General features: G+C 52.4%; 1 protein-coding gene across 2 annotated transcripts in view; it reads left to right on the forward strand.

Annotated features, from left to right (window-relative positions):
• SLC8A2 (solute carrier family 8 member A2) overlaps positions 1–25,340 on the forward strand; it is a 34,029-nt gene extending 8,689 nt beyond the window's left edge. Inside the window, exons 3-10 of one of the 2 annotated variants that reach the window (XM_049900499.1) lie at positions 2,557–3,233; positions 5,782–6,204; positions 12,141–12,244; positions 12,395–12,412; positions 14,550–14,674; positions 15,188–15,287; positions 20,399–20,677; positions 23,315–25,340. In XM_049900499.1, coding sequence (XP_049756456.1) covers positions 2,557–3,233; positions 5,782–6,204; positions 12,141–12,244; positions 12,395–12,412; positions 14,550–14,674; positions 15,188–15,287; positions 20,399–20,677; positions 23,315–23,691 — 2,103 coding nt within the window. In that variant the 3' untranslated portion in view covers positions 23,692–25,340. The remainder of the gene's footprint in view (positions 1–2,556; positions 3,234–5,781; positions 6,205–12,140; positions 12,245–12,394; positions 12,413–14,549; positions 14,675–15,187; positions 15,288–20,398; positions 20,678–23,314) is intronic. The other variant, XM_049900500.1, reaches the window with a different exon arrangement.
• Positions 25,341–26,369: the final 1,029 nt, after the last annotated feature.

Consider the following 26,369-nt stretch of genomic DNA (forward strand, 5'->3'; position numbering starts at 1 on the left):
ACCAGGCTCATTTTTTAAGGTACTTCTATCACCAAAAAGTCAGCAGTTTGAATCTACCAGCCACTCCCTGGAAACCCTATGGGGCAGTTCTCCTGTGTCCTGTAGGGTCGTTATGAGTCAGAATCGATTGCAACGGGTAAATGGAAATACTCTTTAATCTTTTCTTACCTCTACTGAGAAAGGTAACATTTGGGTTTTTTACATGATTGTTTTCAAGGCAAACTACCAAGTCTTGGTGGCGGATTTCCCTGGTATGCTCAGGCATGTGCATGTCGTGGGCAGTGAGAAGACTGAGTCCTGACCCTGAATGAACCTAAAACAAACAAACAAACAAAAAACAGCTGCCGTGGAGTTGATCCCAGTTCATGGCGACCCCATGCGTGTCAGAGTAGAACTGTGCCCCATAGGATTTTCAAGGGCTGATTTTTCAGAAGTCGATCACCAGGCCTTTCTTTCGAGGTGCCTCTGGGTAGACTCAAGCCCCCAACCTTTTAAGGTTAGCAGCCATTAATGATACCAGCGATGATAATGGTGGTGTTAATAACGGTAGGAATTCCATATCTTGCGTATTATTTTCCACATGCCAGGAACTGACAATGTTAAGCACTAGGGCTGCATGAGTTCCTTCCATCTTGGGGATGTTCCCACTGTACAGATGAAGAGACTAAGATAGGCATCCTTCTTCTGGAAGCGGAATCTGAACTTGGAGCCGCCTGGCCTCTCTGGGAGGCAGCTTGCCAACATGGGGACTCGTTTTATGAAGCTGAAACTTGACGAACTAAGCTTGTGCGTCTTTTAGAGTTGTAGTCCTGTCCCCAAGGGGAGAATCTGGCAAGGGCTGTCATTACTAGGGGGCAACAGAGGAGGGGCTTTGGGAGAAGTGAGCAGAGAGGAGACCATGGATGACGGGTGGGTGTGGGGAAGTGGGAATCATCCCAGGAGGGAGGGAGCAATGGAGCAAGGAGAAAGGAGATGGAGGGAGAGAGAGGCAGGAAGGGAACTAGGCTCTGCCTCTTGACAGGGGCTAGGACTGCAGCGCAGGGATATGTCTGTTGCTTGGTGGTGGCTGAGGATGTCTGGGTCCCCAATACCTGGGACGGCTGGTTCTCAGTGTGATAAATGGTGGATGGATGAATGAATGAGGAGATCAGGAGACAGACAGGCAGACAGAGGGAGAGAGAAGGACCCAGAGAAGAGACCGAGAGAGGGAGAAGTAGCTCTGGAGAGACACAGATATTGAAAGAGATGGAGTGGACCGTGGAGCACATCACCAGGGAGAGACAGGTATCTCCAAGAAGCTATCACAGAAGAACGTGGAGACAGGAGACCAGAAAGAATGAGAGAGAAAAAAGGAAGAAAGACGGAAGAGGAGGAAAGAAAGAAAACTGAGATGCAGAGAATGAGAGAGACAGGGAAAAAGGCAAGACACAGACAGAGAGAGATGGGAGAGGCAGAGATGAAAAGAGACAAGAGCCAAACAGACACAGAAACAAAGAGTCAGAAAGGTATAGAGAAAGGAGGGAGAGAAATGGGGTAATGTGTGTGTGAGACAGAGGACAGCAGGCAGAGAGAGATGGGGAGAGGCAGAGACGCACAGAGACGAGCACAATGAAAAAAAAAAAAAGACCCACTGATGTCAAGTTGACTCCAGCTCATAGTGACCCCATAGGGTTTCCAAGGCTGTAAATCTTTATGGAAGCAGACTGCCACATCTTTCTCCTTCAGAGCCTCTGGTGGTTTCAAACCGCTGTCCTTCTGGTTAGCAGTTGATTTCTTTAACCACTGCACCACCAGGGCTCGTTTAAGAGCAAAATAGAGAGAGAAAAAGAGGGGCAGAGTCAGAAAGGAAGAGATGAAGAGAGGGGAGAGGGAGAGAGACAAAAAGGGGGGACTGATAAAGAGAAAAACAAACAGAAATAGGGAGAGGCAGAAATGAACAGAGACGAGAGCAAAATAGAGACAGAAAGAGACTGAGGTAGAGAGAAATGGGAATAATGAGAGAGCGCCAGACAGAGAGGAATGGAGAGAGGAAGAGATGAATAGAGACAAGTGCAAAATAGAAACAAAAAGAGAGAGAGATGGAGAGAAATAACATAATGAGAGAGAGAGAGAGAGAGAGAAATGGAAAGAGGCAGAGATGAACAGAGACAAGAGCAAAACAGAAAGAGATAGAGGGACAGACAAAGAGACAGAGGTGGAGAGAGAGAAATGGGGGTAATGTGTATGTGTGTGTGTGAGAGAGAGAGGCAGACAAACAGAAATGGGGAGAGACAGAGATGGAATGAGACAAGCGAAATAGAGCGGGACAGGAGAGACAGAAAGGAAGAGATGGTGAGAAGTGGGGAGAGGGAGTGGAATGGTGGCACTAGAGAGGCAGTGATGGAGGAGAGACGTTGAGAGACACCAAAGGCAGCGGGAGCCCAGGCAGGGAGGAGCAGGTGGGAGCCCCCTGGCGAGGGGGGCAGGGCAGGTGGCTGGTGGGCGCCCCCTGGCGGCGGGGGCGGGGTGGAGCGGGCGCCCCCTGGCGGCGTGTCCTGACGCCGCGTTCACCCGCAGGTGTGGGAGGCGCTGCTGACCCTGGTCTTCTTCCCGGTGTGCGTGGTGTTCGCCTGGATGGCTGACAAGCGGCTGCTCTTCTACAAGTACGTGTACAAGCGCTACCGCACCGACCCGCGCAGTGGCATCATTATTGGCGCCGAGGGAGACCCCCCGAAGAGCATCGAGCTGGATGGCACGTTCGTGGGCGCAGCCGAGGGGCCGGGGGCCGAGCTGGGTGGCCTGGGCCTGGGCCCGGGCCCGGCTGAGGCGCGCGAGCTGGACGCCAGCCGCCGCGAGGTCATCCAGATCCTTAAGGACCTCAAGCAGAAGCACCCGGAGAAAGACCTGGAGCAGCTGGTGGGCATCGCCAACTACTACGCGCTGTTGCACCAGCAGAAGAGCCGCGCCTTCTACCGCATCCAGGCCACCCGGCTGATGACCGGCGCAGGCAACGTGCTGCGCAGACATGCGGCGGATGCGTCGCGCAGGGCCATCCCGGCCGAGGGCCCTGGAGAGGACGAGGACGACGGTGCCAGCCGCATCTTCTTCGAGCCCAGCCTCTACCACTGCCTGGAGAACTGCGGCTCGGTGCTGCTCTCCGTCACCTGCCAGGGCGGTGAAGGCAACAGCACTTTCTACGTGGACTACCGTACCGAGGATGGCTCGGCCAAGGCCGGCTCCGACTATGAGTACAGGTGGGTGCCCGAGCCCCTAGGCCTCCTTGGGCGCTGAGTGGGGAGGGTTGGCTATTCACAGGTCATGGGTTCACCATCCAGCAGCTGGATCCTGCTCGCCCACCTCCTGGCTGCTCCTGGAGCCCACCCTTACCCCCTTGTGATGCCCCTAAATACTTGAGCCTCATTCCCTAAGAATAATGACATTCTCCTACATTATCACACTCAGAAAATTTAACATGGAATCAATATTATTATCCAATCTACAGTCTATGTTCACATGTCCCCAGTTGTCCCAGTTATTCCTTTATGGCTGTTTCTTCTTTCCCTCTCTCTCACTCTCCCTCCCTCCCCATCCAATCCACTGGTTGTATTTGGTTGTCAGGTCTCTTTAGTATTCTTCAGTCTGGATCATTTCCTCAGCCTTTCCATGACTTTCATGTTCCTGACCCTTTCAAGATGACAGGCCAGTTACCTTGTAGAACGATCCTCAATTTGGGTTTGTCTTGTTTCCTCACGATTAGATTCAGGTGGTACACTTTCGGCAGGAATCCCAGGAAGTGGTGCTGTGTCCTTGTGGCATCATCTCAGGAGGCACACAGTGCCTGTGGGTCCCACTACTGGTGGTGTCCAGTTTGGTAAAGATGGTGCTATGGGCAGTGATGGTTCAGTGGTAGAATTTTCACCTTCCATGTGGAAGACCCGGGTTCAGTTTCCGGCCAGTGCACCTCATGCCCAGCCACCACTCATCTGTCCTTGGAGGCTTTGTATTTTTCTTAATTCTGAAAAGGTTTCAACTGAGTTTGCAGGCTAAAACAGACTAGGAAGAAAGGCCTGGCAATATACTGCCAGAAATCAGCCAGTGAAAACCCTACGGATCACAACGTTCTGATCCCATTGTGCATGGGGTTGCCATGAGTTGGGGGCTGACTCGCCGGCCGCTAACAACAGGGACAATAATAGTAACCGTAGTGAACATTTACCAATCACAAGACACATTTCAGAAACAGCACTGAGCCTCTGATATGCATGGTGGGAAGGGACTGGGAGGAAATAACGTATTTTCCGGATTCACTAACACCCCAGAGTCATTTGCTGCCCTCAGCCCTGCCAGGAGGAGCCCAGTCATCCCCTGTCCCCTCCCAAAGTTTCATCCTGACCAATCTAATGCCACTGCCTCATTCCCCTCCCCCATTAAAAGCACCTGCTTCAGAGCCTTACACAACTGTCCCTCTTTTAAACCTAAATCAGGTTATGTCCTTCACCTGCTCAGAACCCCTCCTTCGGAGTAAACACCAAAGTGCTCACGAGGGGCAACCAAGACCCTAGAAGAGCTGCCCTTTCCCTCTCTGACATCTTCTCCCACCTTCTCCTCTCACTCCCTCTGCTCCAGCTACACTGGTCTCCCTCTGTTTCTCAGACACTCCAGGCCTTCTCTTGCCTCAGGACATTTGCACTGGCTGTTCCCTCTACCAGGAACACTCTTCCCCCAGATCTCTGCACAGCCCCCTCCCCTCACTTTCTACTCTCTCTCTTCCTCCATTTTTCTCCATAGCACCATCTCCGCCTGACATCATATTATATAATTGCTTCTTATCTAACCCCTGCACTTGAGTGGACGCCCCACCAGGGCAAGGACTTCTGTCTGCTCTGGTTTTGGGCTGCTTCCTCAGCACTTAGGACAGTGCCTGGCACACAACAGGAGCTCCATCTTTATCTGTTGGATGAATAAACTGTAATTAAATCATTCAATGTGTGATTGTGACTGTGACATGGCTCTCCCATGGGGCTGTGAGCCTTGTAAGGACAAGGCCTGGTCACTGCCATGTCCCAGCCACTACTGAGCACAGAGTTGGGCACTGAGCAGGCATTCAGGGAGTGTTTGTTGAATGAATTAATGATGGCAAGTTAAGGAGTGTGGACTTTCTCTTGAGAGCACCTGGGAGCACAGGAGGGTTTTGTTGGAGGAGTGACAAAGTCGGTTCTGTCCCCTGCTACTCCAAATGTGGTCCACAGACCAGGAGAGTCTGCATCCCACATGGGAAGCACAGTGTTGAGCTACAGAATCAGAATCTGCGTTTTAAAAAGATCCCCCACGGGATTTGTGTGCCCATGGCGGAAGTGAAGAACACTCCGGCACCTCGTCCTCTCTGGGATTTTGCATGTGCTGTTCCCTCTGCCTGGAGCCTCCTTCTGCTTTGTTTCCTCTTCCAGCAGCCTGTCCTGATCTCACCCTCATCATCTGTTTCATGACTGCCCTCCTAATACCTATGCTTCCTTGGAGGGAGGGACCAACTCTGTCACCTTAACATGCTGCATCTCCTCTTCCAGGAAGCCTACCTTGATTCGCCCAGTATTACTTGTTTAATGCCTGTTCACCCTCACACTTGTGAGCTCTCCTGCGATGCCCCTCCCTATGGGAAGCCTGCCCGGGCTACCCCCACCACACACACACACACAGACACACACACACACAGACACACACACACACAGACACACACACACACACACACACACACACACACGCTGCCTGACCCTCACCCTGTTCTGCCCTCCCTCCCCACTGCAGCGAGGGTACGCTGGTGTTCAAGCCGGGGGAGACCCTGAAGGAGCTGCGCATCGGCATCATCGACGACGACATTTTTGAGGAGGACGAGCACTTCTTCGTGCGGCTGCTGAACCTGCGTGTGGGCGACGCGCAAGGCATGTTCGAGCCCGACGGCGGCGGGCGGCCCAAGGGGCGGCTGGTGGCGCCGCTGCTGGCCACCGTCACCATCCTGGACGACGACCACGCGGGCATCTTCTCCTTCCAGGACCGCCTGTTGCACGTGAGCGAGTGCATGGGCACCGTGGACGTGCGCGTGGTGCGCAGCTCAGGCGCGCGCGGCACAGTGCGCCTGCCCTACCGCACAGTGGACGGCACGGCGCGAGGTGGCGGCGTGCACTACGAGGACGCGTGCGGGGAGCTCGAGTTCGGCGACGATGAGACCATGTGAGCGCGCGGGCTGGGAGACGGGGCGGGGCCGGGAGACGGGGCGGGGCTGGGGGAAAACGGGGCGGGCCCAGGGTAGGGCAATGCCCCTGAGATGGACTGAGCTAGGGGTGGGGTCGAAGAGGCGTCAGGGCTGTAGAAGGAGGGGAAGGCCAGAGAGGTTCGGAGGCAAAAGAGGCTGAGCCAGAGTAGACGGTGCCCTGAAATGGGTGGGGCTATGAAGGCGGGGTAGGGAGAAGGGGTGGGACCAGGGTAGGGCAGTGCCAGTGAAATGGATGTGGCGGGCGGGCCGGGCTGTAGAAGTGGGCGGGGCCAAAGAAGTCCTGCGGCTTGATGGGTGGAAATAGGGCAAAGCAGCGCCTTGAAATGGGTGGGGCTGGGGGGGCAGGGCCGGAGACCGAGGGCAGGGCATGATCAGGGCGGGGCCTCCAAAGGCTCTGAGGCGTGAGGGTCTGCCCAGTGCCCTGAAATGGATGGGGTTGGTGAGGCAGGGCAGGTTCAGGCGAGGGGTGGGACAGGGAGGAGGGGAGAGGGGGCGGGGCAAGGGAGGGGCTAGGGAAATAGGGCAGGGCCAGGGCTGGGTGAAGGTGGGGCCTGGGAAAGGGGGCGGGCCTGGGAGAGGGCAGGGACTGGGCGAGGGAGGCTGGTTTTGATGGGAAGAGGGTGGGGCCTGAGGAGGAAGGAGGATGGAGAGTGGAGGGAGGGCGAGGTGAGGAGTGATGGGATGAGAGAAGCAATAGGAGCCTGAGGAAAGGGAGTCCTGGGGGGCTTGATTGGTAGCTGGTGGAGATGGCGTGTGGGCTGAGAAGGGGGCAGCCTCATGGAGACGAGGGGTGGGTCCTGTTGACATGGGACAGTGTGGAAATGGGGGTGTGGAGAAGGGGCAGCAGTTGCGGAACTAAGGAAGCCTAGGAAGAAGGCAAGGCTAAGGAGATGGTGGGGGGGACCTGGGAGGTGGAAATGGGGTAAGGGGTGGAGTTTGTGGTTCTGGGGAAGAACCTGAGGAAATAGACCTGGTGGTGCAGTGGTTAAGAGCTCAACTGCTAACCAACAGGTCAGCAGTTCGAACCCACCAGCCCCTCTGGGGCAGAAAGATGTGGCAGTCTATTGCAAAGATTACAGCTTTGAAAACCCTAGGGGGCTCTACTCTGTCCTACAGGGTCACTATGAGTTGGAATCAACTCCATGGCAGTGGGTGGTGGTGGGTAAGCGGTGTGTAGGGGAGGCTTTGGGAAAAGATGAGGTAGGAATAAGGGGACCTGGGAAGGTGAGGGTAGGACCTGGGAGACAGTGGGGAATAGAGAGCTGAGATCTGGGGAGGTGGAACGGGGTCTGGGGAGATGGGTTGGACTCACAGATACACACATGTAGACACAGACTACACAGATTAACACAAAGCCACTCACACACACAGACACAGACACACAGGAACGTACAGACACACATAAAGCCGCACGCACACACACTAAAACAGAATCACGGGTGTTCTTCCGCCCAGACATCAGCCACCCCCTTACCCAGATGTCCGCAGCCTCACCTCCCCCGCCTGCCCGACTGCCCAGAATGCAGACGGCGCCCGCCCCATGCCTGCTCCATCCGCCTCCGCAGGCCCTTCTGTCTCCCTCTTCCCCTCCGCCCACGCTCCTCCCACGCAGCGGAGCCTCCACCACGCGCCCTCCTCTCTCTTCCTCCCAGCTCGGGGCTTCAGCTTCTCACTGCTCACCCTGTTTCCCCATCTCTCCCTTCGTCTCTGTCTCTCACTCCGGGGACATCTCCCCCTGTGTCTCTGTCCCCAGTATCTAGTTCTCTGGCTCCAGTTAGATTTAATCACGGCTCTCCACACCTTTCCTTGTTTTTCTCTGTGTCTGGCTTGATTTCTCTGTCTTGGATTTGTTTAGAACGTGGGTTGGGGGCTGGGGGCACCAGCCCAGGCTCCATGTCTCATACCTGACTCCTGGAGAATGGGGGGGAGTTGTCTTTCTGCTTGTTCTGGTACTTTCTGTAGTCTAACTTGGTTCCCTCCCACTGCTGCCGCCCCACAGACCCTCTCCTTCCCTATGTGTCTTCCCCAGGCTGGGACACCCTCTCTGTCCCCCGCCCCTGCCCGAGCTTCCAGCTGTGGCTTCAGGAGGCAGAGAACAGGAGGCTAATTAGCGTTTAGGGTAACACATCCTTCCTCTGACAGGCAGGCGATAATTAGAGGCGCTGCAGAGCAGCCAGGCTGAAGGGGTGGCCCAGGCAGGATCAACACAGAGATGCAGGGAGAGATGGGTGACAGGGAGAGAATTCAAGAGAGAGAGAGAACAAGACAAAGAGACCCACAGAGGACAGAGAAAGAGATAGAGACAAGGGGAGTCTGAGATGGAGAGAGGGACAAGGCGGAGGGACAGAACTTTAGAGACAAGGGCAAAAACCCCTTTGCCGTCGATTCCGACGCATAGTGACCCCATGTGACAGAGTAGAACTGCCCCATAGGGTTTTCTAGGTGGTAAGTGTTTTTTTTTTTTTTTTTTCAATCTCGATGGGAGCATATCGCCAGGTCTTTATCGGAGCTGCTGGGTGGATTCAAACTGCTGACCTTTGAGTTAGCAGGTGAGCTCTTTAACCACTGTTCCACCAGGGCTCCTTGATAGAGGCAAAGGCAAAGGGAGAAGGAAGCTGAGAGGCAGAGATACACAGAGAGAAGGAGAAACAGAGAAAGAGACGCTGACAATGAGAAAGACTGAAAGGGACAGAGATGTGGAGAGATAGAAAGAAACGTGGACAGAGAGAAACTCAGTGAGATACAGGGAGGAGATCCCCATGGTGCTACAGAGAGAAAAGAATGTGGGTCAGCAAAAGACGTGGAGAGACAGCAGGGGCCTGGAGGATGAGAGAGAGACTGGATCTGAGCTGACATCCAGAGGCTGTGACTGGTGGCAGAGCGGGGTTTCCAGGTAAAATAAAGAGGGCAGGGCATGAGGGTGACAGAATGTCAGGGCTGGAGAGGAGGTCAACTTCCTTTGATCTCAGGAAGTACTGCCCTTGTCTAGCTTGAGTCCTTCTTGCTGTTTGACCCCTGCTAGTTGGGTTTCTTCTCCTCCTGGATCCCCCTAGGACAAGTGTATCAGAGCGCCTGTTGATGCAAGTGTCACTCACTGCCTGTCAGTAGGTCCCGGCGTGTGTGCGCAAGCATGTGTGTTGGAGATGTGTGTTTCACCCTGTCAGTGTGTCATCGTGTTGGCAGCTGCCAGGGTATGTCAGGGTGTGTGAGCTGCCTGTCTCTGGAGACCCTACCCCTCTCCGCGGTATTTCAGCACCGAGGACAGCTCCTAACCCACTCCCGAGGGTGGGGGACGGCCCATTCTTTACACCCACAGAAAATTTAAAATATCTTAGAACCAGGAGGTGGTGAGGGTGGAGGCAAGTGTTTGGCCTCACATGACCATCCTGTGTTCACACAAGTGTCACTGTGTCCTGTGCATGTTCATGTGTTGAGACATGTCTACTGAACAACTGTGAGATTGTGCTGAGTTTGGTTATTGCATTTTCATGGGTACGGGCATTGAGAGACAGAGGCAAAGAAAGAAAAACATATTAGGCAGAGAAACAGGGAGGGACTGAGACAGAGTCAAAGACACAGAGAGACCACTGGAGAATGAGAGAGATAGAGAGATGGGAGAGACAGAGAGAGGCTGAGAGATAGGCAGAGAGAGAACAGAAGACTGAAAAAGAGATTGAGACACAGAGAAAGACATGTTGTTGGTTGTTGTCGAGTGGATTCCAACTCATAGCGACCCCATGTGACAGAGTAGAACTGCCCCATAGGGTTTCTAAGGCTGTAATCTTTACGGAAGCAGATCTCCAGGTCTTTCTCCCACGGAGCTGCTGGGGGATTGAACCTCCAACCTTTTGCTTAACCATTGCACCACCAGGGCTCCTTAGAGAGATAGTGGAAGTGGATAAACAGAGATGCCAAGAGTCCTAAAGAGCAAGGTACAAGGAAGATGAGGTCTTGATACCACAGAGGCGCTCTCGGGGTTGGGGTGTCACCGAGTCTGGGGTGAATGTGTTGTGCTAACAATGGGCATCTGGGCCGTGTGATTTCGCCACTGCATGCGGAATGGCTGTGGGGTGTGGTGGTGCGTGGGTTCTGCGGTCAGCTGTGCTTTCTCTATCGGGTGACTGTGTGGGCTGGGTGTTTGTGTTTCTGGGTTCTGGGGCCAAGCCTTATGGGACCGCATGGTTTCTACAACCGGGACAACTGCTGGTGGCAGAGCTGTCGACATGCTGGGGTTGGGGGTCTTTGTGACTGCCGAGGGGTGGGGTCCCAGCGTCGAATTACGTGTCTGAAGGAGATGGGTAACTTCTGGCTGTTTTTCCCCTGCCAGCCCCTGGTTACCATGGCAGCAGGGATGCTGACAAAATCAATTAGTACTCGGTTAACCCTCCCAGTGGGATTAGGACAGAGGGCAGGAAGCTGAGGGTCTCCTGGGCAGAAGGATTCAAATAAACAGATACTCATTGAGGGCATACGATATGCCAGGCCTGGTGCTAAGTGCTGGGGATACAGCAAAGTACACACATAAAGATCATTGTCCTGGTGGAACTTATATTTTAATGCAGACAGGCAAATGGCAAACAATAAAGAAAATAAATAACTATGTTAGACAGTGTGTTTGGAGATGATATGGGAAGAAAGGACGCAGCAGGGTAAGGGGACCAGGAGTGCTGGGGTGGGGGCAGGGACAGACTTTAGTATTAAATAAGGTGGTTGGTGTGGGCCTCAGTGAGAAGGTGAAATTTCAGCAAAGAACTAAAGGAACTGGGGGGAAGAGTGTTCTAAGCAGAGGGAACAGCCAGTGCAAAGGCCTTGAGGCACGATTGGGCCAATGTGACTGTAGTGAAGGGAGCCAGGGGGCAGGGAGTCGGAAGACAGGGAGGGAACAAGGGCCAGATTGCAGGGGGCCTTGCACTTTGGCTTTTACTCTGAGTGAGATGGGAAACATACAAAAATTTTGAGCAGAGGAGGGACCCAATCTGACTTAGGTTTTATTGGGATCCCTCTGGCTGCTGTTTGGAGAACAAACTGTGGACAGTGAGGGCTGGAGCATGGAGATTGTTTAGGAGGCGATCAGGGAGCCCCTGGGTGGTGCAAATGGTTAAACTCTGGGATACTAACCAAAAGGTTGGCGTTTCAAACCCACCCAGAGGTGCCTCAGAAGAAAGGCCCACTTCTGAAAAGTGACAGCTATTAAAACCCTGTGGAGCACAGTTCTGCTCTGTAAAACATGGGGTTGCCATAAGTTGGGATTGACTTGACAGTTACTGGTTGGTTGGCTGGCAGCAGCCCAGGTGGGGGATGATGCTGGCTGGGCAGAGTGGAGATGGAGGGATGGTGATGAATCTGGGGGAGAGGTTCAGGCACCGGATTCTGTTCCATAGAAATTCAAATCCTCTCTCATCTGTGAGCTCAAGTTGTCTCACTTTAACAAACCTCGGTGCCCTCACCTGTTCCTGGGTCTGTTTCTGTCAGACGAGGATAATAATAGAACCTCCCTCCTAGGATCCCTGTGAGGATTAAATGACATCATGGGTCTCAAGTACCACACAGAACCTGGGACAGAGTAGGCACTCAAGAAAATCAAAACACCAAATCAAACCTGTTGCTGTCGAGTCAACTCCAACTCATGGCGACTCCATGTGTGTCAGAGTAGAACTGTGTTCCATAGGGTTTTCAATGACCGACTTTCCAGAAGGAGATTGCCAGGCCTTTCTTCCAAGGCACCTCTTGGTGGATTCGAACCACCAATCTTTTGATTAGTAGCTGAATGCTTAACTGTTTGTGCCACCCAGGGACTCCAGCGCTCAAGCCACTGAGTGTCTAATAGGAGAGTTAATCTGGCGAGTCGGGGAGGGGGCCTTATCCTGGGTATTCTCCCCTCGCCTCATCCCAGGAAAACTCTTCAGGTGAAGATAGTGGATGACGAGGAATATGAGAAAAAGGATAATTTCTTCATTGAGCTGGGCCAGCCCCAGTGGCTAAAGCGAGGCATTTCAGGTGAGGGGGCATGGGTGAGCTGTGGGAGAGGTAAGAGGTCCAGGGTTGGGGTTCCCTCGGGGACTTGGCTATGGGGGCTCCTTCAAGCTCATGAATTGGAGCAGCCCGGGGAAGTGATCTCACTTTCTCCCTGTCTCTGTCTCTCCCCAGCTCTGCTACTCAATCAAGGTGAGTGAAGTCACTTTCTCTGGGGTTTGGCTGGGGAGGAGCCACTGGAGGGGGAAACTGGGTGGGGGGGGTCAGAGCCTCAAGCTACCCTTCCAGGTTGGGTTTGATGCAGGTTGGAGATGAGATAAGGGTAGATTTGGGGCTGGGTGAGGGCTGGAGAAAGACTTGGAGTTGGGGGTGGGACCAGTGTCAAGTTGGGGTCACAGTTAGGGGTAGGGTCAGACTTGGGGTTTGGAGACCAGGGTTAAATTCGAAGTCAAGGTTGGGGGAAAAGTAAGTCATAGAGTCATATCAGGGCCTATGGTGGATTCAGAGGGAATCAGGCTTAGGACTGATTAGGACTGGGGGGTGGGTTTAGGATTAGGGTTAGGACTGGGTCAAGGTTAGAGTTTAGATGGGTTTGTGGTGGGATCAGATTAGAATCTGGAATCATTTAGGTCCAACTGAAGTTGGAATTTGAGGTGAGCGATAGAGTTTGAGGGGGTTGTGGTTAGAATTAGGGTCAGGGTCAGAGATTGGGGTAGGAGTTCAAGTTAAGATCAGGCTTGGAGATACTGACAGTATAGTTTTGGGGTCAGGATCAGAACTCAGGTTTGGGGTCAGGATTGGGGCTGGAATAAAGACTGTATTAGTTAGGGTAATTAATATCAGCTACTGTAACGAAGAGGCCCCCCCCCCCCGCCAAATCCCAGTTGCTTAACAGAATAAGTGCTATTTCTTGCTCAGGCAAAGTTTTATGAGAATGTTCCTGGTTGCTAGGTAGTTCCTTCCATGTGATTACTCTGTCTTTGGCTGTGCCATTCCTGGAGCATTGGCATTCTTACTGGAGCCTCTGCATCCTTCTGGCAAACAGGGCACGAGAGTGTGGAGGCTCACATGGGAGGCTTTCATGGGCCAAGACTGGAAATACTGTCCTTCACTGCTGCCCTCTTTCTATTGGCCATCCTTGGTCACATAGCCACACTCAACTACAAGGAAGACTGGAGAATGTAGTCCAGTCATGTGCCCAAAAGCAAATGGAACATGTGCATGTGAACACACAGCATGTCTGCCACATGGTGAAGTCCGTTGTTAGTGATGGCACCAGGGTTGGGGTTAGACATGGGGCTGGGACTGGAGTCAGATCTGGAGTTCAAGTTTGGGACCTTGACGTTATTGATGGGTCAGGTTAGGGTGAGATTTGGATTGGGATTTGGGGCCAGCGTTGGACTGAGGACCCATCCAGGGTTGAGGGTTGGGATTTGGGTTGGTGATAGAATTACATTTGGAGTCACAGATGGAGACTCGCTCAGGTTGGGGACCTGAGTTAGAGCTGGGTTAATGTTGGGCTTGGAAAAAAGGTCAGTTGACTTTGGGGAGATAATGAACTCAGGGCCAGGTTGTAGGTGGATCTGGACCCAAGAAGTCAAGTGTCCTTCTCTTTCCTCACCACATGCTTTAGAATGTTTCCAGAGCTTGGGCGTAGGGACCAGGCCTCTACCCTCAAGGATGTTGGTGGTGGTGATATTGGTGATGATAACAAATAAAACGACATCTATTGAATATTTGTTATGTCCTAGATGCTGTTCTAAACACTTCACATGAATTAACTCATTTAACTCTCACAAAAAGATCCCTGATGGCACAGTGGTTAAGCTCTCAGATGCTAACCGAAAGGTCAGCAGTCAGAACCCACTAGCCACTCTGCAGGAGAAAGATGTGGCAGTCTGCTTCTGTAAAGATTGCAGCCTTGGAAACCCTGTAGGGCAGTTCTACTCTGCCCTACAGGCTCGCTGTGAGTCAAGATCGACTGGACAACAATGGGTTTTTTTTAGTTTAACTCACAGCCACTCTATGAGGTAGGTACTGTTATTGTGCCCATTTTACAGATATGGGAACCGAGGCACAGAGAAGATAACGCATTGCCCAAGATCACACAGTCGCAACATCTGAACCCCAGAGTCTATCTTCTCAGCTTCGTGGACCAGCTCCTGAGGGCTGGATCTCCAGACTTGGGAGAGAGGGTGGGGAAGCTGGGAGAGGACACCAAGGAGGCTTCCCAAGGAGAACAGGGTTTCCTCTATGGCAACAGGAAGTGAGGGACTCGCAAGCCCGGGGAGGAGTCTCTGGAGTCTAACTGCTGTGCCTCATGCTGCAGGGGATGGAGACAGGAAGCTGACGGCTGAGGAGGAGGAGGCGCGGAGGATAGCAGAGATGGGCAAGCCGGTTCTTGGGGAAAATTGTCGGCTAGAGGTCATAATCGAGGAGTCGTATGATTTTAAGGTGATTTTTCTGGGGCATCACCTTCCTAGAGTCATTTCCTGAGGGAAGGGCCTGGAGCGGAGCAGCCATGAGGGTCATAAGGACAGGGTGACCATGGGGCAGAGGACAATCTCCAGGTCCCACTATCAGCACCACGGACAGCACACACCTCCCTTGTTTCTTCTTGCTAGGGTCCTTGAGTGGTACAAATGGTTTGCAACCCACTGCTAACCTAAAGGTTGGCAGTTCGAACCCACCCAGCAGCACTGTGGAAGAAAGGCCTGGCCATCTGTTTCCATAAAGATTACATCCAAGAAAACCCCATAGAGCACTTCTACTCTGTCACACATGGGGTCACCATGCATTTGAACTGACTTGATGGTGACAGGTTTGGTTTGGTTTTAGTAGAACTGGGGTGTGGAAGATTGAAGACCTCTGAGAATGAGATGAGCCCCCAACCCAGCACCTCTCTTGGAGCTGCCCTGGAGTGGTCATGAGCAATGATCTCTCCCCCTCCCACCCTTTCATCCCCAGAACACGGTGGATAAACTCATCAAGAAGACGAACTTGGCTTTGGTGATTGGAACTCACTCGTGGAGGGAGCAGTTTTTAGAGGCAATTACGGTGAGCGCAGGTAAGTGGGGAGGGAGGAGAGAGAAGGAATGAGAAAGATGGAGAGAGAAAGAAAAAACTAGAGGGGGGAGGGAAGGAAAAGGAAGGAAGAGAAGAAAGAGAGAAAGGCATAGGAGGCATAGAGTGAGCAGGAGGTGGACAGACAGACAAAAACACAGAGAGAGGGAGAAAGACGAATGGCAAGACAGAAAAGGAGAGACAGTGACAGAGAAAAAGGGGGAAGAGAAACAGGAAGTGAAGGACAAAGAGAGTTAGAAAAGAGGGACAGAAGACGCACAGAGACAGACACAAAGATAAATACAGAGAAAGAGGCAGAGAGAGACAGAAAGACAAAGGAAAAGATAGGGAACAGGTCCAAACAGAGAGAGACAGAGACACAGAAAGACCGAGACCCAGAGAAAAAATGAGGGACATAGCAATGAACAGGCAGTGAACAGAGAGGACCCAAGAGCAGGCAGAGAGACATCAGAACACACAGAGAGAGGCAGATGAAACAGGAGCAGAGACAGAGAGAGCCGAGGGGAGGAGGGTGGCTTTCTGGGAGCTGGGCTGAGGGAGCTGGGCTGGCCTGGGCTTCCTCCCTGTGTCAGATGTTGGGGGATAGGGGACAGGTGAAATGGCACGGCCTCCCCAGACAGAGTCTGGCCTCCTCTGTTGCCACGGAGACAGTCACCATGGCACCCAGCTCTCTCCCACCTGTGTGGTTCTCACCCTCCTTTGGCCTCAGACGAGCCCACAATGCCCCCCTGTGGCCAGAGACACTATGACACTTGGATTCACTGAATCTTGGAGCCCAACACTGGCCTTTTGTGGGACAGTTTGGGGAAACAGACTCAGAGATAAGAGAGGTGCTGGCCTGAGGTCCCACAAGGAGTCCAGGAAGGGCTGGAGTTGGAACTCAGGGATTTTGATCTTTACACAGCATCAAGTTTCCTGTAGGGAGGCCCTGTGGAGACCAGCTGGTGGGGACTGAAAGCACAGGAGGAACTGTGGTTGGAAAGAAGTTGGTCGGTGGGCTCTAGAGAAACCAGGCTTTGGGGAAGGAGAGATGTTAGATAGTAGACCTGGAGACACCAGGTGGCAGGCCTAATAAGATGAGATTACATCTCCCTCTGAAGCCACATTCTTTCAGCATGTATTTCTGGGAGATCATCTGTGCCTGGCCCTGTGCAGGACATTGATGCGGACATGGTGGAGTCCAAGACATCCCTGGCCGTGTCCTTCTCTCCTGGGGTTCACAGTCCAATAGGTGAGACAGACCCATCCCCAGACAGTGAGGACCCAGAACGAGGGATCTCAGGGAGCCATGGGAGCCCAGAGGGGTGCCTGACCCCACTTGGAAGTCAGGGAGGGCTTTCTGGAGGAGGAGGAAGCATCCAAGCTGAATCTTCAAATAGGAATAGAAGTTAGCCAGGAGGAGGGAGATAACAGGCAGGGTGTTCTAGGCAGAGGGGAATCCAAGTACAAAAATCTGGAAATGTGAAAGCTTCTGGCAAATTAAGAAGCCCTGGTGGCACAATGGCTAAGCGCTTGGCTGCTAACTGAAAGGTTGGTGGTTCAAACCCACCCAGTGCCTCTGTGGGAGAAAGACCTGGAGATCTGCTCCTGTAAAGATTCCAGCTGCGGAAACCCTGTGTGGGCAGTTCTACTCTGTCCTATAGGGTTGCTATGAGTCAGAAAGAACTCAATGGCAAACAACAGCAACATGGCACATTTGGGGAAGGGTAGTTAAATGGTATGGGGACTAGTCTCGTGCATGGGGAAGAGGCAGGGGTCAAGACTGGAGGTCAGCAGGTTCCAGACCACAGGTCCTAACTAGCCACAGAAGGCAGCTTGGGTGTCAACTTGAGTGTACTAGGGAGCTATGGAGGGCTTTTGAGTGGAATAGACTCATGGGGCAAGGGAGAGCTTCTGGAAGGAAGAGCCAGAGGATGGGCCGTGGTTTGAGTTGAGGCTGTTACAGCCGGCAGGGGATTAACCACACAGAATCTCTTAGGATGTGGTGGGGAACTTCAGCTTTATTCTGAGAACAGTGAGGAGCCCGGGAAGGGGCTCTTTGAGCATTACAAGTTTCCTCTCGGGGTTCAGCTGAGCTAGAGGGTGGAGCAAAACCAAAAATGTAAGCATGAGATGGTCAAACAAGAATTGGACCACCCTGTCCCTTTTGGCTTCCCTGCTTCGTCTTTCTTCCTGGCTGGAACATAGTCTTGATGCCTGGAGGTGCAGCAGCCACTTTGCAACCATGAGGGCAAAAGCTGAGAATGGAAAGGAGAAATCCAGAAGGCGCCTGGGCTCCTGAATGTCATTACTGAGCTGCTGCACCAACTCCTTATTGCCTCCTACTTCAGCTTTATTCTGAGAACAGTGGGGAGCCGGAGAAGGAGCTCTTTGAGTGTTAGAACATTTCCTCTGGGGGTTTAGCTGAGCTAGAGGGTGGAGCAAAACTGAAAGTGTAGGTGTGAGATGGTCATGGAGGCACAACCTATGTCCAGCTGTGGGTTTATAGAAACCAGGTGATTGGCTCAGAGGAAGTATAGGAGTGGAAGGAAGATAACAATAAGGACAATAATAGTGATAATAATGGTGGTGACGAGAACAACGATGGTGATGATAAAGAAGATGATGGTATTAACGTGTTCTGGCTCCTTTAGGGGATAAATCATGTCCCATCTTGTACTTAGAGGTGCTTTTGTATTTCCTTTACCTCCCTTCCTAGACTGTAATCCCCTTGCAGGCTGGACTTGGATTCAAGCGTCTTTGAATCCTCCCAGACACCAAAAAGACTGCCAATAATATCGACCGCAACAACAATAGCACTTGAGATGTGCCTGGCACTGTCGAGAACACTTTCCACGGATTGAATCATTTAATCGTTACAACTGTCTCAGCAGGCAGCTTCAATTATTCCCCTCATTTCTCAGATAAGCACTCTGAGGCTCAGAGAGGTCAAGATGCTAATTTAAGAGCACACAGCTGACAGGTGGCAGATCCAGGGTTTGACACCAGAGAGGTTGCACCAGAACCACAGGCATGCTAACCACATGCTCCGTCTAGATGGAATAAGCTGGAGAAGTAAGCAAAGCCCTGCAGGTCCTTGAATGCCTAGCCCAGGAATGCAGCTTGGGTCTGAGGGAAGTAGGGAGCCATAGCAGGATTTGAAGCAAGGCAGGGAGAAGCTCCAGGAGATGTAGTGATAGCAGCCCCTCCATCCCAAGAGCGTGGCCTCCCCTGCTCTGACCTGGGCCATGTCTCACTCTGGTTCAGTTAGAAATGCATTCAGCAGCAAGCAACAGAAAACTCAACCACAAGTGGCTTAAGCTCACAACAGTTTATTTTTCTCATGGAACCAAAAAAAAAAAAAAAAATCCGTAGGAGGCAATAAAGAGTTGGTGTAGCAGCTCAGTAATGTCATCAAAAGCCGAGGTTCCTTTATTTCTTCTTCCCATTCTCAGCTTTTTCTCTCATGGTTGCAACATGGCTGCTTCATCTCCAGGTATCAAGTCCATATTCCAGGCAGGAAGAAAGAGGAAGTAGGGAAGGCAGAAGGGACAGTATGCCCCAATTTTAGTTTCAAATTCCACTTTCCTTGGGTCAAAGCAAAAACCTGTCTTTCAGATGTAGCACACAGGAGCACAGCCTGGAAACCACACAAACCATTTAGTTAAGCCTTTACAAATTCAAGCATTTATCTCTTTAACAAGCTAAGTGGCTCTGAGAGCTAGAAAAGGGGGAAACAGGCATCTGACCTGAGTCCCTGAATTGGTCAGTCTGTCTCTCCGGCCCCAGGTATCCTCTGCTGGCTGATATTCTGTTGTTTGTTAGAGAGCAGAGGAGAGGAGAAGCCCTTGGGTTGCTCCGTGGAAAGTGGCTGGATAGTATACAGTGTTGCTCTGAGTGGTCGGGGGTCACAATATTTCTTATCAGTGTCCTTCTAGATTCACTGCTTGGCACATACAAGTGTGTTCACTGCTTCCCACTTGCCTTATGCTTATCATTTTAGGACAAGATAGACAAGGTATTTAATTCACACACACCCTTTAATATGACATAAGTCACAGCAGGTAAAAACAGATTATGTCGGGTCACAGTAGATTACATGAACAACTCTGAGTTTGAGGTGTCCTTTACAAAGCTTAATACACACATCCATAACACAGGGCCCATATCGGGAAAGCAGAAACCTTCCAGAAACCCTCTGTGTATGTCTCATTGCCAGATTGAGTCACATGGCCACTGCTGCAAGGGATCCTGGGAAAGCAAGTGTTTAGCTGAGGATATAGCCACCCCTAGCTGCAAGGAATTCTGGGAAAGCGTGTGTTTTTATCTGGGGACATGGCTGTCTCTAGCTGCAAGGGATTCTGGAAAAGTGAGTATCTCTAGCTGGGCACATGGCTACAGTTAGCTGCAATGAATCTGAGAAAGTGAATATTTTAGCTAAGTATACGGTTATTGCAGCTGCAAGGGCCTTTGGGAAAAGTAATATTTTTAGTTAGGGATATGGGCACCTCTGGCTGCAGCGGATTCTGGGAAAGTGAATATTTTTAGCTAGGGACATGGTTGTTGTTAGCTCCAAAGAATTCTGGAATAGTGAATATTTTCATCTGAGGACATGGTTGCTCCACTAGCTTCAAGTTCTGGGAAAGTGAATATTTTTATTTGAGGACATGGCTGTTTCCAGCTGCGAAAGATTCTGGGAAAGTGAGTATCTTTAGCTGGGTATATAGTTACTACTAGCTGCAATGAATCTGAGAAAGTGAATATTTTTAGCTAAGTACATGGCAATTGCTAGTTGCAAGCGCTTCTGGGAAAAAATATTTTTAGCTAGAGATATAGATAGCTACCCTTAGCTGCAAGGGATCCTGGGAAGCTGGATATTTTTATCTCAGGGCATGGCCTCCTTTAGCTTCAAAGCATTCTGGGAAAGTAAATATTTTTATCTGGGCATATACACTCCTAGCTGCAAGGGATTCAGAGAAAGTAAATATTTTTAGCTGCTGATACGGTAATTATTTTTGTGGGACTCACTGTCTGGAAGCAAAACCAAATGGGGGCTCTGTAGGTGAGGAAGAAGGAGACCTGAGTGTGTGCCCCAGCTGAGTCGTGTGCCCACAGGGGACGAGGAGGAGGAGGAAGACGGGTCCCGAGAGGAGCGGCTGCCGTCCTGCTTTGACTACGTGATGCACTTCCTGACGGTGTTCTGGAAGGTGCTGTTTGCCTGCGTGCCTCCGACCGAGTACTGCCATGGCTGGGCCTGCTTTGGTGTCTGCATCCTGGTCATTGGCCTGCTCACTGCCCTCATTGGGGACCTCGCCTCCCACTTTGGCTGCACTGTTGGCCTCAAGGACTCTGTCAACGCTGTTGTCTTCGTGGCCCTGGGCACCTCCATTCCTGGTAACACCTGGGGGCAGGGACTGCTTGTTGGGGCAGGGTCTCAGAGGCGCCAGGCAGGGGGCACCTTGGACGCAAGGTAATGGAGCGTAAGAGAAAGATTGTTGGTGGCACCATAGGGAAGCCATATAGTGGGTTCCACAGAAATAAGGTGGCGAGACATAACAAAAACGAGGCAGTGGGATGTCTCATAGATTCCATATGTGAACCTCTTTCCTGAAAGAAACCAGGTGGAGTGTTCCATAGAACTAAGGTGGTGGGGAATGGTAGAAGCCAGACAACAGATTCAATAGAATTGGGCATTGAAGAGATAGGCATTGGGAGAGGGGTCCCCTAGAAATAAGTTGGAAATTTCATAGAAACCATTCATTCAGTGGGTTCCCAAGAAACAAGATGCTAATACCTACCCCCAAGAAACCAGATGGAAGATTCCATATAAACATGTTGGTGGGGCATGACAGCAGCCAAGCCAATGAATCTCGAACTAAAATGATGAGGCAGAGTTGAAATTAGACATTGAAGGAGGGGTGCCATAGAAATAAGGCAGCAGGGCCTCAGAAATCATAGAATATGTCCATAGAAACACACTGGCCATGATCTCCCTCCCCAAATGAACGTGAAGGAGGGTCCCTTAGAAATAAGGTTGCAGAAACTGATTTTCTCACAGGGGTGGGAAGATGGGGTGGTAGAGACTGACACCTCTGCTTTCCATAACAATGTGCTAAGCAGATGGAGACACTACAGAGATAGGATGAGAAAGCAGGCAGTGGGGATGAGGTGTCTTGCCCATGGTTTTCTGATGCCCACCCTCCACACCAGAGACTTCAGTTGGCAGGATGATTCAGGACTGGGTGGAAGCAGACCATAGAGACCAGGCCGGATGCCAGAGAGAAATGGAGTGGGGAGGGGCAGGAAAGGGGTTGCATGTGGATGGGGCCTGACACTCAACTTGTTCAGCCAAGTGCCATTAGGATGATTGGGCCACTAGGAAAACAGGCTGTGGGTCCATGGGAAGAAGGTAGTGAGTTCCATAGAAAAGAGGTAGTGAGTCCCACAGAAGGCAGACAGTGGATCCTGTAGAATGCATACAAGTTCCGTAGAAAACAGGCAGTGAGTCTCATGGAAACCAGGCAGTGGATTATGTAGAAAGCAGGCATTGGGTCCCCTAGAATGCAGACAGTGGCCTCATAAAAATCAGACAATGAATCCCATAGAAAGCAGGTGGTGAGTCCCACGGAAAGCAGTCAGTGAGTCCCAGAGAAAGCAAGCAGCAGGTCCCAGAGAAATCAAGCAGCGGGTCCCATAGAAAGCAGGCAGTGAGTCCTTTAAAAATCAGGCAGTGTAGCCATCTAAGATGCATCGATTGTTCTCAACCCACCTGGATCAGAGGAGAATGAAGAACACCAAGGACACAAGGTAATTACGAGCCCAAGAGACAGAAAGGGCCACATAAACCAGAGACTACATCATCCTGAGACCAGGAGAACTAGATGGTGCCCGGCTACAACCGATGACTGCCCTGACAGGGAACACAACAGGGAACCCCTGAGGGAGCAGGAGACCAGTGGGATGCACACCCCAAATTCTCATAAAACGACCAGACTTAATGGTCTGACTGGGACTGGAAGGACCCCGGTGGTCATGGCCCCCAGACCTTCTGTTGGCCCAGGACAGGAACCGTTCCCGAAGCCAACTCTTCAGACATGGATTGGACTGGACAATGGGTTGGAGAGGGATGCTGGTGAGGAGTGAGCTTCTTGGATCAGGTGGACACTTGAGACTATGTTGGCATCTCCTGCCTGGAGGGGAGATGAGAGGGTGGAGGGGGTTAGAAGCTGGCAAAATGGACACGAAAAGACAGAGTGGAGGGAGAGAGCGGGCTGTCTCAATAGGGGGAGAGTAATTGGGAGTGTGTAGCAAGGTGTATATAAGTTTTTATGTGAGAGACTGACTTGTAAACTTTCACTTAAACCACAATAAAAATTATATAAAAAAAAAATCAGGCAGTGAATCCCAGAAAAGTAGACAGTGAGTCCCAGAGAAAGCAGGCAGCAGGGCCCATAGAAATCGGGCAGCGCCTCTAATAGAAAGCAGGCAGTGAGTCCTATAAAAATCAGGAAGTGAATCCCAGAGAAACTAGGCAGTGAGTGCAAGATAGCAGGCAGTGGGGCCCCTAGAATGCAGACAGTGGGTCTCATAAAAATCAGGCAATGAATAGCATAGAAAGCAGGCAGCAAGTCCCATGGAAAGCAGGCAGTGGATCCCATAGAATGCAGAAAAATCCCATAGAAAGCAGGAAGCAAATTCCAGAGAAAGCAGGCAGCAGGCCCAATAGAACGCACACAAGTCCCATAGAAAGCAGGCAGCTGATCCTGCAGCGAGCAGTCGGAGGGATGGTGACGGACTTTGCCTGGGACGGGATCAAGGTCTTAGACCCTTACGCTCTGTCCGGAGCTGCAGGAATGGGGCGAGGCCTTGAGAAGGAGGCCTTGATGGTAGTTACGCAGGCACTGGGCCATCCAGGGATGGGGACCGGGTGTTGGGTCTGATGGAAAGCAGGCGACGGGGCGGAGCAGATGTCACACCTGCGGGGCGGTCCCCGCGGAGCCCCCCTGACCTCCTGTGTCCTTGCCCCCGCAGACACATTCGCCAGCAAGGTGGCGGCGCTGCAGGACCAGTGCGCGGACGCGTCAATCGGCAATGTGACCGGCTCCAACGCGGTGAACGTGTTCCTGGGCCTGGGCGTGGCCTGGTCGGTGGCCGCCGTGTACTGGGCGGCGCAGGGCCGCTCCTTCGAGGTGCGCACGGGCACGCTGGCCTTCTCCGTCACTCTTTTCACAGTCTTCGCCTTCGTGGGCATCGCCGTACTGCTGTACCGCCGCCGGCCGCACATCGGCGGCGAGCTGGGTGGCCCCCGCGGCCCCAAGCTCGCCACCACCGCGCTCTTCCTAGGCCTCTGGTTGCTCTATATCCTCTTCGCTAGCCTCGAGGCCTACTGCCACATCAGGGGCTTCTAGGACCCCCGGGCTCGGCCCCTCCCCGGAGACTTTCCCCAAGCGGACTTGGCTGTACCCGCTCTGGACCAGCCCCTCGTTCCTCCGGAGACTCGGCCTCCTCTCCTGGGACGCGGCCGCCTTCCTCCCCAAAGACTCGGCCTCTTCTGCACGGACACTCAGCCCCCTTCTCCTGAGAGTCACTCTCCTCTCCCAAAGATTCAGTCTCTTTCACCTGAGGTTTAATCTCCCTTATCCTTCTCCGAGTGGGAGCCCTGGTGGCGCAGTGGTTACGCGCTATGGCTGCTAACCAAAAGGTCGGCAATTCCACGCTATAGGTTGGAATCTATTCGATGGCAACGGGTTTGGTTTTTGTTTTATCCTTCTCCAGGAGCCCTGGTGGGGCAAACAGTTAAAGTACGCTGGTACTAACCGAACGGTTGGCAGTACAAATGCAGCTAGTAGCACCACAGAAGAAAGGCCTGGCGATCTGCTTCTGTAAAGATTGCAGCCAAGAAAACCCTATGGAGCAGTTCTATTCTGTAACACATGGGGTCGTCATTAGTTGGAATTGACTCAACAGCAACTAACAACAATCTTTCTCCCTCAAAAGTGCCTGGGTGGTGCAGACAGCATTCGCTGCCAACCAAAAGGCTGGTGTTTTGAATTCACCCATTGGCACCTCGGAACCTACTTCTGGAAGATCACAGCCATTGAAAACCCCGTGGACTGTAGTTCTACTCTGACACACATGGGGTCGCCATGAGTCGGAATCAACTCTAGGGGCAACTGGTTTGGGGTTTTTTTTATTTATCCTTCTCCCCCAGGACCCCAGGCTCCCCGCCTGCCCCTTAAGAGCCTCTCCAGTTCCTTCTCAGAGGTGAGCACCTCTGCAGTGACTTCAAACTCTAAACTACCATCTCCAAGTCCCTCCTCAGAGAACACCCTCCCCCTCTCCCCGTCCATTACACATCCTCTATCTAGAGAACCTTCCGCTCTCTTCCGGGACACCCAGGCTTGCTCCAGGCCATAAGCCCCACTTTCTCTGGAGACCCCACCCCCAGGCCCAAGCCCCAGGGCCTTAAAATTTACCCCTCCCACGCATCCCCGGCCAGCTCAGATCTCTGCCCTTCCCCGCAGCCCTCAGGGAGCGCCATTCAGCCCCGGGGTGGGTGGGCGAGCAGGTGGGCGCGTGCACAGGGGGTTACACCCACCCTGATCTCTCCACTCGGGCTCTGGGGCCTTGGTGAAGGGAGGGGAGAAGTTTGGGACCCGAGTCCTAAGACGTGGAGGGAGACGCACATTTTGAACCTGCAACTTCTCACATTCCAGCGCCCCCCACTCCCGCTCCGGCTCCACTACCTCTGAGAGCCCAGCCACGCCTTGGAGGGAGGGGCCTGTGTGTGTATATATTGTGTTTCGGGGTGGGGGGTCGCGGGAGGGTGCATGTGTTGGGGAAGGGGAACTATAGACTTTTCTTTTGAGAGGGCAGCGGACCTCACAGCCATGAGAATAGGCTTTGGGCAGGGGGCGGGGAATCAAAGAGAGTCCAGCCGATCTCCCCTGACAATCTAGAAGGTTCATTTTGCCCTCAGTGCCAGCCAATCCGGGCAGAATCCTTGAAGAGGAGCCCGAGGGTCCCAGAGGACCAATGCTACAAGCCAGCAAATGCTGCCACATCTCTGTCTCGTGGGGTGGGCAGGGTTGGGGATGGGTGGGAGGGTGGGACTGGGGCCAGGGGGTCTGGGTGGGCATTTTTAACTTTGGAGGCCACCCATGTGTTGGTAGGCCGTCTGCCATGTCCTTACTGTTGATGTTTCCTTCTCAAAGGACACACTTGGGGGTTGGGGGTACTGCCCACTTCCTGAGATCTTGAGAATGACCCTGACACCCCCATAGCATTCTGCTTCCTACAGGTTTTTAGCGTTCTTTCGTCCTGTTTGTGCATCTGCTCTGACATCCCAGACCCTTTACCCTTCTCTGCCCTGAGCTCATCCATATCGGTCGCTGTCTCTTCTCTGTGATTTCTGAAAAGTTGCCATAAAATTTTGAAATTCTGCCTGAAAAAGTCTTCCAGTGGGAAGTTGGGATTCAGAAGGAGGGGCCTAATGAGGTCCCTGACTCAGTGAGATTTGGGAAACTGTGAAACAGACCAGGTGACCTGGGTTTTTACACGCCCGGCCCTCTGCGGGACACACCCACATCCACTAGCCACACTGAAGGTCCACGGGTATTTCCACCAGTCACGCCACCACTTCATCACCCAGGAGTTTCCACTGGCCACGCCACCACTTCATCACCCAGGAGCTTCCACTGGCCACGCCTCCGCTACGTCACCCAGGACCTTTCGTTAGCCACACCCCCACTCCATCACCCCGGGCGCTGTTCCCCTTCATAGCACATTCTGAGAACACGTAAGCGCAGGATCCTAATTCTGATTGAGTCAGAGAGCTGGAGATGATGAGGAGTTCCTAAATAAAGCAAGTAACTTTCTCAGAATCCTGAAATAGGAGGTGTGTGTGTGTGTGTTGCTCTGGAGAGAGGGTGCAGCAAAAGTGTGGAGACTTATGAAATAATGGCTTTTGGGTGGTTCTGCAACTGGTTAGAATAAATAGGGTACGAGGTGCTTGGGTGTGGGGAGCGGAGAGAGCTTAGGGGAACCAATTACATGGCCCCTTGCTAGGCACTCTAAGGAGCTTGGT

The sequence above is a fragment of the Elephas maximus genome, chromosome 11, assembly GCF_024166365.1.
Source record: "Elephas maximus indicus isolate mEleMax1 chromosome 11, mEleMax1 primary haplotype, whole genome shotgun sequence".
In the NCBI taxonomy this organism is placed as follows: domain Eukaryota; kingdom Metazoa; phylum Chordata; class Mammalia; order Proboscidea; family Elephantidae; genus Elephas; species Elephas maximus.